Source organism: Glossina fuscipes, unplaced genomic scaffold (genome assembly GCF_014805625.2).
Source record: "Glossina fuscipes isolate IAEA_lab_2018 unplaced genomic scaffold, Yale_Gfus_2 28, whole genome shotgun sequence".
Taxonomy (NCBI): Eukaryota; Metazoa; Arthropoda; class Insecta; order Diptera; family Glossinidae; genus Glossina; species Glossina fuscipes.
In genome coordinates this window covers 5,771,168-5,786,300 of record NW_023998423.1, presented here as the reverse complement: position 1 = coordinate 5,786,300, position 15,133 = coordinate 5,771,168, and the positions used below count along the sequence as shown (strand labels likewise).

At 34.2% G+C, this 15,133-nt stretch overlaps 1 protein-coding gene across 1 annotated transcript in view; it reads left to right on the top strand.

Annotated features, from left to right (window-relative positions):
- The window catches only part of LOC119636816, a 128,361-nt gene extending 125,929 nt beyond the window's left edge, over positions 1-2,432 (top strand). The window contains exon 14 of the mRNA XM_038032461.1: positions 1,501-2,432. Coding sequence (XP_037888389.1) covers positions 1,501-2,091 — 591 coding nt within the window. The 3' untranslated portion in view covers positions 2,092-2,432. The remainder of the gene's footprint in view (positions 1-1,500) is intronic.
- Positions 2,433-15,133: the final 12,701 nt, after the last annotated feature.

Here is a 15,133-nt window from a genome sequence, read left to right as displayed (position 1 = left end):
GATATCGTCATGTTGCTGAAAATATTGTAGAAAATTATGGCAAATATTTTAATTAATATATTAATACTTTGCCGATTGTCCACAATAAATGACTTTTTCAAGTGAAAACGTGATCAAAATTTTTGCGAACATCTAATACATTAGCATTGTTCAAAGTATTAGTTCATGATCTTAGTGCTGGGCAACACAGTGCAGTGTAAGCAAATTGTTTTTTGCTTAAAAGGCCGCATTTACAAATAATACCAACCTAAGCAAGTTTTAAGACTCAAAATTTTCAGAAAAACATTCGATTTTAACTCCATATATGCTCACCATGCTCATGACTTTCAGGGTATATAAGTTTTACAACTAACACCGAAGTTTTCAAAAAAATTTACCCAAACGGTAGATTCATAAACCTTCCAAATCAAGCCACAACCCTTCCGTTCATCTGCCGTTTTGCTGTAAATATTCTTTTGGCAATGCGTCAAATCGGGCAAAGAACACGCCTACAGCGCGGCGTAAACTGAGAACAAGTCCATTATATATTACAATGGAAATTTCCCGCTACATTTGATGGGCGATCTCGTATAGAAGTGGCTATTGAAAGGTGCATTTTTTTTCGTGTGTTATGTTATTAAAATCCCAAACATAGATCACGAAGCAAATATGCTCGCTTTTCCAAAACTGTATGAAATCTATGAATTCGTGTAATCACTTACACTCCCTCGCTGACATTTTCGTTTTCTTTTATCTTCACTGCTAACAATATAATGTTCGATAAAAACATACAGCACTATGAAGTGAAAACTTTCATTTTAGGATTGTGAAATGGCGTCCGTCCATACGACTATTCCATATTAAATATGTGATATTCAGAAATTGAAGTCTAAGAGCAAGGCATCAAAACAAAAAAAAAGCTTCCCACGGACAAATGAAATTAAACTATCCGCTAAATCCACTAAAATCGTTACATAAAATTAGTCCCGAGGCGAATAAAGTTATCGTTCTTCTTATTCATTTTAGTCTGAGAACAATTAACTCATTATCCGTTTAGCTGCATATGTATGCATCACTTCTCCCGGACAGATCTGTGCATATGTGAATCAAACTTTCTGATTATTTACGTTTTATTTGCTTATTTTTAATGCTCTTTTGACTTAATGGCCTTTTCTAATTGACTAACGAACGACTAACACAATTTTTCAATATGTCACTATATGTTTAAACATTTTCATTATTGTTTTTGTAGTAGAGTTAATAGTGTTGTTTAAAAGTTTTTCAATTAAAAAAATCAATTAAAACTTTGGTATTTTAATGGAGTTTTTTCCTCGCTGTATTGCTTGTAATAACTTTCTTAAGTACACTTAAGTTTTTGAGTGCCAGATGAAGCAGAAATTATATTAAACGAAGAAAAAGAGAGAGAGAGAGAGAGAGAGTGCGAAAGTGTGAAGATAAATTTAAATTCTATTTAATTAACATAATGTTTGTTTATTGTTATCTTTTCCACATAATTTGCAGTACGGCGAGCTGTCATTGACAACAAATCCCGCCTTTAGCTTGTATAATACACCGCAGCGGGCGCCCGCAATACAACGGCCCGTTTATACAGCACCACCGCCGCTATTGTCAACACGCACCCCAGCCAACATTTACACACGCATACCAGGCCGCACCTACTTGCCAGCCTATGAAACTCGCACTTCACCCACCTCCCCTTACGGCTCAACAACTACCTGTACAATGCCTCTACTTGGTGGACAATCGAATGGTTCACTGCAAACGAATAGTAGTAGTGGTGGTGTCGCAGGCGGTATAATTACTGGTGGTATGGTTAGCGGGCTGGGCTCGCTTAATTTAGCAGGAAATGTTGTTAGCAATTGCAGCACACTTCCGCATCCTGCTACGCAGCAGCAAAACGGTGGCATTTCAACGGCACTAACATCATCACTCACTTCGGGGAACATAACAATTGGTGCTGTTCAGTCTCTATTGACATCACCACGATCACAGCCGACATATGACAGTACCACCACACCATCGACACAATCACCATTGTTGGCTACCAGTACACTGCTGGGCAGTGGCAACTACGAGACGATATCCTCCTGAGAATTACCTAAGGAAGACATTAAATGTCAAATTGTTTGTATTGGGGGGAGTAGCACATGCACTAGTTCAGCGGAGCGTACAACCATCGTTTAATATATTCCTGCAGACATTTTCGCGTGCAACAGTGCTTAACAGGTATGTTAAACATTGCAACGTTCATGTATTCTATTGTTAAATAAAAATGTATAATGTATTAATATCATTAAATTTAATTTGTATTATATAATGTAACTGTCGATGCAGAGTAGCAATTATTCTTAAGTACAATTTTAATAACCTACAGAAACTGCCTTTTTGGTATAAGATAGTTTAGAAATTCCTTTCAAAAAAAAAAAGAAAAAAAAAAAACTCGAGGCTCGAGCATCGTTCATCTAACAAAATGATAAACTCAACTAAACGTTTCTATAATGAAAATTATCCGATTTTGCAAATTCCACGTCAGGTCATCAATCAGAACCACAGACACATAAATGACAAGATGTCTTAACGTTGTGCTCAAAATATGAACTAACAAAACCTTAGGGACTTTCGGTATCAGTAACAGCATTAGCTCTGTTAATTAGCGGCGATTTGATTGCTTACTCTTTCCATTTCCACTATATGTTTGGGCATCATTTTCATTGTCTGTTAAAGTGTTAAACTTTATCAATCATTTACAAAGCAAAAGCGTTAAAGCGCTATGGTATGGTATAGGTACGAAAAAACAAACCAAGAATACTTTATCAGCAGGGTAATCACATGTGAAAAATGTAGCTTTCGTTGCTGTTTCCAGCTGTTTGGCAAAAATGGATGAATACGACAGTGAAAAGTAACGGTGCAAAGCCGAGATTAACTACCACAATCCTTACCTTCAGAGCAAGCAGTCAAATCGCTGCTAATTAGCAGTGTTACCATAAAAGAATTGATAACGAAATGCGAAAAGTCGCTCAGATTTTGCTATGACTAAGCTGACTACTTTTGTTGTCATTTAGTTGTCTTTGATTAGAATCATCTTCGTTTTGGTAAATTTTCGAATGACATTCCCTCTACATTGTAAATAATTATTGATTGTAATGGTTTAGTTCGTTTGACAGAAACCACCAAGAGAGTGTACAAATTTGTAAATATCGTACTTGCTTTGGGGCGCTCCACAAAAAGAAAATCAAAAAGTGAGGTAGACTTCATGGCCTCTTATGGGTTTAACATACAAAATATTGAGAGAATTTTTGTCGTTTTTTTATAAAAGCTTTCCCTTATTTGAAACAAATATTACACAGTTTATTACGAGTACACAGTGGCCGTTACTATATGCAGTCTTTGGATCTTTTTTTGGTGAAATCATTGTATGAGTTTTGGAATTTGTGGGCGAGGAATTGAGGATTTGAGGATTTTGCAGGTCAGTTTTACCTCCTTACCTCAAATAGTTTTCATAACGAATCATACCACGACGTGGCTCTCAATCACTTGTACCATGGGATTAGTTAAAAATTAATGTTTTTGATTACAGTGTTAGTTCATTTCTGTACCCCTGTGTTATTATACAAACACAAAACATTACATGCACGCCATATAGTTTTTGGAAATGTAATATGAAATAATCAAAAAATTGCCCAAAAAAAATTCACATGATTCTCAAACGCTCAAATGGTAGATAATAGATGAGCGATGACTTTCCTGCTAAACTTACATAAATAATTTAAAACAGCTTTGTGATCGATAGTTAGTGGTCTTAGCATTGTCATGACTTGTTTTTGTGTCAAGCTTTTTCGATTTTTTGGACGAACAGAGCGAGGCGCATCTTTGACATCAAAATTTCCTGAACGAGAGCTACTTGCTCTTGCGTTTGATAAAACACCCGTCCAACGTAAACTCCATAAATATTTTCCAGGATTTGTGCAACGTCTTGAAACTATGGAAAATTGCAGATTGATGTATCACTTTTTAACCGCTCGTCAGTGTGACGCACCCTGACTAGTTCTGCAATGACATTTTCAGCGCACAAACCGCACCCAAAAGTAAAATGCAAGAACCATCAGCGTTGTTCTCTTTACACAAAACGAGGCAAGTGAGTTTTATTTACGTTTACTTGCGGAACCACAAGGTGGATGCCCCTGTATATGGCAGCCGAAAACCCTCTAATGATTAAAATCTCTCAATATTTTTTTAGACACTCATTCAAGTACATGCATTCCTTATAAAACTGAAGAAATTAGAAGAGAATATAGCCGTGTGTATGTACCTCCGTCGTGCCCGTTTCTCCTACGATTCCCATAGTAAAAACAAAATTTTAATGGCTAAAGATCAAGCTTTAAAATCAAAGTTATATGGTCGCAAATTCCTTGCAAACTCGTGTAAAACTAAATTTTAAATTGCTGCCTGCAGCAAATATCGAGAGTCTTAAAGGTTCTCTGGAAAAATAATTCTGTACGGCAAACTGTTAAGTTTACAGTTAATGGAATGAATTATTCGTGGCGAACTTCCAAAGTTCGATCCACACCTTACTGACTTGTATTGTTCACTGAAATTAAACGAGAATTTTTTAAAAATTCTATCAATAGGAGAGCATTCCAGCCGCTTGCAGACGAGTAGACTATATGTAACATATGTTATATCGACTCCTAGTTGACATTGATATAGTACTGTACCGTATGATGAGTGCGGCTGACTCTTTCTATTCTTTGCTGATCAATATGAAAGGTGATATAAGGGGCTGTGCCTGAATAGTGGTATTCGGGATTCGATAAGCTTGAAAGTATTGAATAATGCTCTCCATCATGGTCTTCACCGCTTTAGCGATGACGAATTTCGCATCTCAAAAATTCGTGCCATAGTATTATCCTTCTGATTTTGGATTGCTTTGGAGATTAACAGGCCGTTTAGTCCAGATAAGATTTCATACTACGATGTTGCCGAGGTATCTGGACGTATAGCAGTAGTCACCAATGATAGGAGTTCGCTAACAGCGATGTATATATGGAGGTTTTAGATAAAGTGTATCACTTAAAATTTTTCTCTCTTTTACGCTCATAATGTACAAATGGCAAGGCGATGAAATTTGACAAACAAAAACGAGGAGATTTTTAGATACGGACTCATTTGCACAATGCATTGAAATAGAGAGAATTCCTCGAAAAAAGAAAAATGTTCAACAAAATTATTCCAATCCCTTCGGCTGGGTACGTAAAACTGCACCGAAAATCCAAGAGAAATTGTCGAAGAGCGAGTAGCGACTTGATGTCGCTTTTGGATGAAGAGTGTAAGTGAGTCGTATTGAAACCGACTCAGTCAGAAATTGACGAAGGTGACCACTACTAGACTTCGAAATAACAAAGACGAGTAAGAGGGTTTTTTATTTGAAATGGAACAATGCTTCGAGCTTCGCAACGTAACGTTATGAGCTTGAAAGCATAACCGATTACCAATAACAAAATTAAGTTTTCGGCGTTTCCAACCCTAAAGGACAAAATTAAGATAAAGTTTTGTTTAGCTAAAACCGATCGATCTTTTAATAAGTATTAGTACAATTTTTTTTTTTTTTGTTTTCTAAATTAACGGTAGGCCTTTTTAATGAAATTATCTGAATTTAAGAGAAATTTTTACTTGAAATAATATTTTAGCCATTCTTTCAAAACCACCTGAATAAAAACACACAAAACGCAACATAACCTAAAAATATTGAATATAAAGTTAGCTTCATTACTTCTAAGTAAATAACAATAACTGAAACTGATACAAGCCATAAAATTGTAAATGAAAAAAAAAAAATTTGCATTTATTTAAAACCATTTCCTGTTTTTTTTCGTTTTTTTTTGTTTTTAGTATAGGATATTTTTCAATATATGTATATGTGTATAAAGGAGAAAATGTGTAAAAAAATGGTACAATAAAAAGTTTTGTCTTCTATTCAATAGTTTAAATGCAACCGTTTAAACCGAGACTCATTGTTTGCCAAAACCAAGCTATAACACTTTCCGCCCTTTATGTTCTTATCAATAAATTCAATATGGTCAACACTTGCTTACCTTATGTCGGTTCATTCATAGCGTTGATTACACAATCGTTGGTTAAATTATATTTTTGCATTTTTTTGAACGAAGCTGCTTTCCCTTTACATATGATTTCCATCATATTTCGGTTTTGCCTTCCGAAGACGAGCTAGCGGGTTGGTATCAACAACGCAGCTTCAACCAACTTTCCACACCCTTCTTTTGATTTTAATTTATGCCCTCGTCTTAGCTAAGTTACACTTGAAAAGGGTCTCATGGTGGCGGGAAGAACATGTTTTGCGGTGACATATATTCCCCCATGGGATGAGATCTAATGAATTTCTTTCTAAAGAACTACAGAATGTCGCCACTTTCACAGCTTTTCTCTTCCCATGGTATCTTAATCTAATTATTATAAAGCGCAACTAATTAACGGTGCTTGTTATCGGAAGATGGCCATTGCCATGGTTGGCATATAAGAAATATTTAACAGTATTTGCGCAATAACACTTGTTTGATCTTCCGTCGAAATCGCGCCTACATCCTGAAATTTCTGTTCGAAGAATTGTCAAAAGTTGATCTCAAATCTTTTCGTATTGGTCTTGTGACATTAAATTTTAAAAGTCAACGAGCCGCTCCCAGTTACGATAATCAAGTCATCGTTTGCCTTTATTGAAAAGTTTTTTCTTACAGAATTTAATAAAACGAGTTCAAACTTTATATTTGGGCAAGGCCGGCTACTCAGTACTCTATATCGCTTGACCTATTTTCTTTGCAAAATTTCGATAATGATATGTTTTTTTCACATGGCCCGTGCGTGGGGAAGAGCCTAAAAGATAGAGTTTTGTAATCCAGACTTACCACGGTAACTTTGTATGTCAAATCATTGTTATTTCAACTTGCATTATAAAAAACTAAAGATTAATAAGAATCCGTCTATGAGGCGTGGATCGGATGCTAGCTAAACGCAAATTTTTTTTGAAAAATTGTTGTGTAATGAAGTGGCCAAAGAGTGACCGGATACGATCCCAACTATCCACATTTATTTGCCATGTTTGAATACTCTTCCCCGATCGGATTCAAGAAATATTGAAAAAATGTGCTATTTTCGTGCAATGACTTTTACAAAACCAGACTTTTTATGATCCGATCCAAGCCATTTTAAATAGTGTCTACTGTTTAACCAAAACGTGCGAAATTTTTACAAATTATGTCGACTTTTATTATTAGATGCTTACGTTTCTAACCTGAAGAGACATCGAAAGGTTAGACATTCATTGAATGAATCACGAAAATAATTACGAAGGTATGTCTATAAAAAAAATGTGAGTCTCTCGGAAGCAGTTCTGACATATAGGTCCTTTAAAAAGGTGTAGTTATTTTTCCAGATTGGAATTCAAGTTAACCGCTCGCCCCCCCCCAACTAACTAATAACAAGTTTTATAAATTTATATATTTATAGATATAACTAAGTATATCTCTTAGTTTATCCAATTACTTAAAAAGTGCTGCCAAATCGTATAAAATGTATGATATATGATGCATTAGGTACGATTCGCAATGCACAACATATGGCGATATGTAGGAAATGCCGATAGTTTATAATATGTCTTCTTCTTATCAAGTCAATCACAAAAATGCTACGTAAAAATTCGTTCCAAACCAAAGATTGCTTCTTCTTTCTTTCTTTTTAGTCGTGAAATAGGTGTAACTTCACTTTTCGGAAGAAACGCCAACCTTTTTACGATCGTTTTTTTTTCGACCATAATCTCAATTCAATCATCAGTGCGATTTGACCTTTCATTTAGAAGCCGGTTATAGGTAATTAAAGAAGAGTGTTCGACCAATTAGATTGTTTGGTTTCATTGCACATCCTTGAGGCACTTAGACAAAAAAAAAAAATAGTTTTTCCCTGGAACATGCCAGGGGATAACCACTTATTAATATTGATTATCATCATCAATGATCTTTGTTTTGGGCCTTTTTATTACATCTGCAACTTATTTCATTTTCCATTCTAATCAATCGAGGAGCTTATAACACAATAAATCGTTTAAAGTTTATTTTAATTTTTTTTCTTAATCGTATTGCTTTTCTAAACACACGTCCGACAAAGATGTATACAATTTGTCGACTGTATATGTATATGTATAACGAACAATACGTAGAAAATGAATATTAAATGTAAAAAAAAAAAAAAAAAAAAATACATATATAAAATTTAATTAACCAGGTTGATTGAAAATTCAAGCAGACAAAACAAAAAAAAAAAACAAATCTTTAAATAAATATAAAAAGACTAAAATGTAAATTAACTGATTAAATATTAAATTTATTAAAAACCAAGTCAACCACTGACAAATAACATATATTCAAGTGTTTTCGAATTGCAAATTAAAAACAAAAATTAAAACTAAAAAAAGAAAAGCATGAGAATTGCATTGAGAAAAATACCAAAAAAAAAAAAAAAAAAACTATAATAATAGACCTGATGTAAATTAGAATTAAAGTGAATTTAGATAAATCAATAATGTTTTGAATTGATTTGAAATTTTTTTTTCAAATTTCAACATTTCAAAATTATTTCAAGACATTTTGTAGGTATGAAATGTTATGTTTATTAAATTAAATAACACGCTGTCTTTCTATATAGAAAAAAATATATATATTTTTTTTTCGCTGCAAGCTAACCAATCAAGCAAAAAACTGTTATTTGCGTTATTCCATGTTTATGAAAAAAAAAAAAACTGTCTCCTTCTCTTTCTCTCTCTTTCTTTTTTTCAAACCATTTCTTTTTGTTTTTTTTTTTTCTCATACTTGTGTGAAAACATATAATAATGATGCCATTAGTATGTATAGCTATGTAAATTTCCATGTATATGTACATGTTCAACGTGCACTTTACACTTTAACAAAAGAAAAAAGAAAGAAAAAAAAAGAGAATTCTACAAAGAATAAAAATATAAAAAAAAGGCGAGCGAATTATGACAGTAGAGGAGAAAAAACGGAATATTATAAAAAAAGCGTAAAAAAAAAACAAAAATAAAACGGGAAATTAATAAAAACAAGAAAAAACAATAAAAGGCAATGCGTTTTTATTCATAATTAAAAAGGTAGGTGATAAACGATGAGTTTCAAATATTTAAGTTGCAGAGAAATTTAAATATTTTTATAATTAATGTAACAAAAAAACAGTTAAATGAATTCAATTTGGTCGGGACCGAATCATTTGTACCCATCATCGTTAACCCCAAAAAAAGACAAAAGAAGTAAAAGAACAAAATTCTCATGTTCCGTAATAAAGAGTGGGCGGAGCTGATTTCTTCTCTTTTCAAAAGTTTATGCCGTGTAGGCGTGTCCTTTGAAAAATTTAGGTCAACTCTAAATTCTTTAGGAGCCATCTTCATTTTTGCTAGCGGAAGAAAGTTTATCACAAATACTATATCGTTGCAGATGGACAGACGCACAGACGGACATGTTTAGGTGCATTCCAAATTTGAAACTGGCCAAGCATTTGTATACTTTATGAAGGCTTTGAAGCGTGTTGCTGCGCTTTATAAATTTTGATACACTATAATATTGGGTAGGTGTGGTAAATTTTTTCCATTTTTATGCACAAATGCTGCAGCATCGCCCATGGAGCGTGCCTTCAAATTTTTGTACATTTACTTGCTATAATTTAGGAGTAATGCGCAATTTTTCATTCCCTTTCAAAAACGGAGGTGTACTTAGTTGACATAGTACTGCAGACATGACACTTAATCAATTTGGCCCATTTTCAATAGCTATCTGCGTGCATGAACATGCAATGATTCTGCCAAATTTGAAGTCGATAGTTTCTTTTTGGCGGCCGGACGGACAGACAGACATGCTTAAATCAAATTAGAATTTAATGCTGATCGAGAATATGTACACTTTATAGGGTCTCTAATGCTTCCTTCCGGGCGTTGCAAACGCTTTGACAAGATGAATATACCCCCCATCCTTCGGTTATGTGTATAAAAAAAGTTTTCTCTAGTAAGCATTGCTTAATTTTGTTAGTAGCCTTTATACACTTCAGGATTAATTTTATTTATTTACATCTGTTGGTTCTGCTTCTTATTCTCGAGGAGAAAGAAACAAAATTTTCTACGTTTTACAAGGAATACTGTGTTGCTCATGGTATTACCTTTCTAAAACAAGAGGTATTTGTTATATATAGATATCACTTTTCAGAAATTTTTTGTAATGCACATAAATAACATTTTGGTTGACAAACCGAAATGGTTAGCTGGTTGCAAAAATGTTGATCACTTTTTCACTTGAAAAAGGCATTTATTATGGAATATTGACATAATATATATATTAATCAAAATAGTTTTCCTCATTTTCTCCAACATTTTACAATATTTTTGGCAACATAGCGACATCACGCCGAAAACACCTTATATTGGATTGGCAGCGATCCACCCATTCACTCATTTTCGCACTTCTTTAACTTTGTAGACCCGCGTGCAAGCCAAGCCATGTTGCATCGATAGTAAGTAGAAGGCGCCATGTCTGATGAGTGCGCTGGTTGTGGTAGAACTTCCCGTTCGAGCTGCAACAGCATATCCCGGACAATTCTTGTAACAAGTGGTCAAAAAAAGGCATTTTCAGTCAACTCGTGTCGCCACTTTCAAACCGTTGACACCAAAGTCGACAATTGCCACAAGATGAAGCAGCATCAGCATGAAGAGCCTCTGAACGTGTTTGGTGGGCTTCGGCAACAGATTCTTCAAACAGACATCAGAAGTAATGAATATGGAAGAAGAAGAATTTTGCGCGCACCCAGATTAGCGTCAGCGTATGCTGAGCATATCAATAATATTAAATGGCAAATGGTTATTTTATCTAGAGGAGGGTCAAAATCATTCGAATTCAAGCGTTGTGTACACTGGCATTTTTCATCTCTTTATCATCGTTACCTGTAGAAGTCGGTGATCAAAATTTTTGCAAACACTTGATATAATTTTCTAATTAAAGCGATTACATGACGGCCCAAACTAGATGGAAGAGAGGAAGTGTACGTTCATTACAATTTTCCACATTATTATACAATCTCGTCAACCCTTGCAGTACTCTTAAGTCCATATAAGCAGATTCCAGGTAAGCGAGACCAAGGCATAGCTTTCCTCGGCCAATCCTTGAATAAAGAGCATATCCTTAAGATCAAAAGCAGAGCAGATTAACTGCTTCATTTGATAATTCTAGCCTTTGAATAAGAAGTGATTAGATTTTAGCAAACGATCTTAAGAACATTAAAGAAATCTGTTCTGAAAAATTAAGGAAAAGCGATTATGCTTTAATACAACTCCGGGTTGCTGATATGAAACGTTTGGCGAACATGCCCACAAACGTAATATCTCTCAGAGTAAGTTTTACAGAAGCTGTTGGAGTCCGGAAGAGCTTGTAAGCTTCTTTTCCATTCTAAGATTAGTTTCAAGTCATTGCAAAATATTAAAAAATCATTTTCAGAAGCAAAGCCACGAGAAACTATGTCCACAATATATCACCCGGTCAATTGTAGATCATTCCATCTGCGAAAGTATATTAGGTGTCATAGCAAAGATTGTCCTTATTAAGCTATAGCTGAAATTGGAGGCCAATCGGATGAAAATTGGGGATTCGTAAGACATACAGACAAGAAAGACACGTTTAACATTTTATGCAACGACAGTTCAAAGCAGTTTCAAGTAGCCACACCCCATTAGAAAAACTGGGTTTTTTAAGCCGCATAGAAAGTTCAACCCGCCATGGAACCGCTTAGTAGTATTACTCCTAAGGACAAATCACTAAACCAAACACTTCCTAATGAGAATAAATTTTTATTTTCAATATAATGCATAAGCCGTTCTCTTTGAAAGTGGTGCAAGTCCATTTAATATCATACGGAGAAATGTAGGACTTTGTTTTCCAAAGCTTTGAAAGGTATCTTTAATACAATTCTCTCCCAAACGGATAATGAGAATGAAAGAACAAGTATTCAAATGCCTGTCAATGTTATAGCGTAACGACACTAACAAAACATTCACTTCAAAATTCGATCTCCTTCTACTTTAAAAATAATGTTGGGAGTAAATAGTGTTGAGAGTAAACTCCATCATAGTCTCTTCGTTGTCCACGGTCCGTGACTGCAGATAAATATTTGAAATAAAAAAAAAAAAAAAAAAAAAATAGAAAACAAATTAATCGAGATTTTGTTATTAAAGAGAAAAAAAAGAAACAAAAAATAAATCGTAAAATTGCTTTTCATAAAAACCTTTAGTCAAAATTGCATCAAAGGGATTTTTAAATGCAAACTAATGTCATGGCATAAATAAGTACATAAATATATGTGGTGGTAAGCATGTAATCGTACATACCTGAACGCAGTGTAACGTATAACGAAAACGGTATTATTTCAAAATCAATTATATTTTTAATTTAACATATGACTCGCATGAGCAGCAAACCATTGTCAAATTGTATATGCATTAAAAGACAAGCCACACAACCTATTATTGTCATCAAATTACAATTACATACACATGTCATCGTTGGTAAGGTAATAATAATGACGATTTTGATCATTACGATATGTACACGAGCCCTGTTTACATGCACTACTAACATGAACGGTTTAGTCAATTGTAACCGAGTACAGTTGAATGTACAAACACTAGTAATTACAAGAACAAAGATTATACTACAATAACAATAAAATTTAATTTAAATTACATCCACACACTGAATGTATCTATAATACTTTATATAACACATAAATGAGAACAGAAAAAAAGTTCATGGCGTTTTAAAAACAAAATTCATATTTTTTTTCTTTTGGTTTTTTTTTTTTTTAAGAATCCATTTGGAATCTCTTGCCATGATTTCCTGTAAAATGTCTATATCCAAAAACCGGAGTCAAGCCATCTTCAAACGCCTTTATTCAAGCAAACTTTATATTCTTAAGGCAATTCTGTAGAAAGTCTAGCCTGAGCGTTAAGTTGGATATATCAGAGCTTGTCACCCTATCTGCATCAATTGTGTAGTTTGACATATTGAAGAAACCACGCCTCTGTTATTGATCGATTCGAAATGTTTTTTTCAATTGAGATTTCTTACCGAAGTGAGAATAGAGAACGAAAGCAATCATCTACGCGGTTTAGAACAATAGTCAGTTTACGATACTCGTCATTGAGTATCCTGGAAAAGTCATGTGTACGGCTTCCGATACGATACGATAGCTCGGTAATAAGAACCGCAAACCGAACCCACCTTATGAGGCACGATTCACTTCTAATCTCATCAAAAACAAAGCAATACCTTGGGCGATGGCAACCCGAGCTCTACCATCGCTATTGAAGCTTCATTCGTCGTGAGCGTCTGATTTTCTTCCGGCAATGTTGTTCTAAATGACCAGCCTTCCAAAGCCTCTTTATTGATCGCTTCAAAAATGTCCAAGAAGAATACCTGGTCCTGTCTGTTCATGTGATACATAAATGTCGAGCTTCTTTTTCTATTCACCTGCATGCAAAGGTGAAAAATTATTTTTTGGTTAACGTTTAGCTCTGCAAAAATGCCATAAGATGGAATGGAGGAAAGAATGAAAGAATTTTATCATTGGTCAAGCAGGAACTGCACTTGTCATAGAGCTTTCCAGAGCAGAGACGAGCAACGTGCTGCCGATCTTGATACAACAATCTTGAGCAACAAGCTTCAGTATATAAAACACGACTTTTTCATGAGCTTCTGAAACATTATCGCCTTAGCCGAACTAATATTGTAAAATGATAGCAATTTTTTTCAAAATTTTGGTCCATTTTTATGGCTATTATGTAGGTATAGCATGGCTTCGTATGCATAGTTGTATTAAGCGAAACAACTTTTAAAGACCTGTATTGGGAAAACTGCTACGGATATTTTCTTTCACCTACTCTAATATGCATATATATATAAATATATGTATGCGTATGTATTTTAAATGAAATAAGTATTTTTACAAATATTTTTACAAATATATTACACAAATAGTGTTTTATTCAACAACGCACAAAACAAGTAAAGCGATAGAGTTTTCGTGGATTTAGTTCGAGAGAAAACAACATAAAATTGCATTGGTGAGCCATTAAAGTAAGTATATTCTCGATGAGTGCACACGTCTTTAAATCATCATGCCGTGGAATACACTATCATGTCGACAAAATTTCCTCTCAAAATAATTTACCACCAAAAGTGATGAAGAAACGATACATAAGAAAGAGTCCCCGGCATAATCACGTAGCTGAAAGTCACCTTTCGCCATTGTGTTCAGCCATAATTGCCAAAGAGCTGAACACAAAAGCGAAATCCAAATTTTTTTGTACATGATTACATCCCTGAATTTAAAGATATTTGCTCAACGTGCTGAATAAATTTCTGCCTCAAGTGCAAGACACAATTATTGCAATAGTAGTATGCAGTATGCAGTACTGCACGTACAAGCTCACACAAGTATTCCTATCACAGCAAGTTTAGTGAGAGTTCTTAAGCTTAAGCGCTAAACACAATGATTGCGTTATCAGTTGCTAAAGTTTAAGTTTAATCACACGGTTAACGATTGTTTACATAAAACTTAATGAAGTTATGCAAAACTATTAAAATGAAAAATTTTTTTCGAAGCGGAACACAATTTTATTTATTTTATTTTATTTTTTATTTTTCGTTAAGTTCACAAAATAATTAATTACATGGTATTTCTAGGTAATTAACAATCTTCAATAACAGCGTACTTTTAGGTTTATATGGAACCATCTAAGCGACAAAAGAAGATGAATAGCATGAACTTGATTTTGTTACTGCGATCAAGGTAATCATACGAGAGGGCCATCGCCGTTGCCACTGTTACGGAAATGAACGGCGAGGTAAAAAGTCGATTATTGGGACAGAACAAAGCATTACAAGGGAAAGAAAAAAGTTTGTCGGCAAACAGTCCTAGCAAAAGTAACTTTAAGTTTGTGATATTTTCGAAAGTTGTTACCAAAAAATTATAAAAGATGTTGTATAATATATGTGACAAGATTGTTTACATAGATATATGA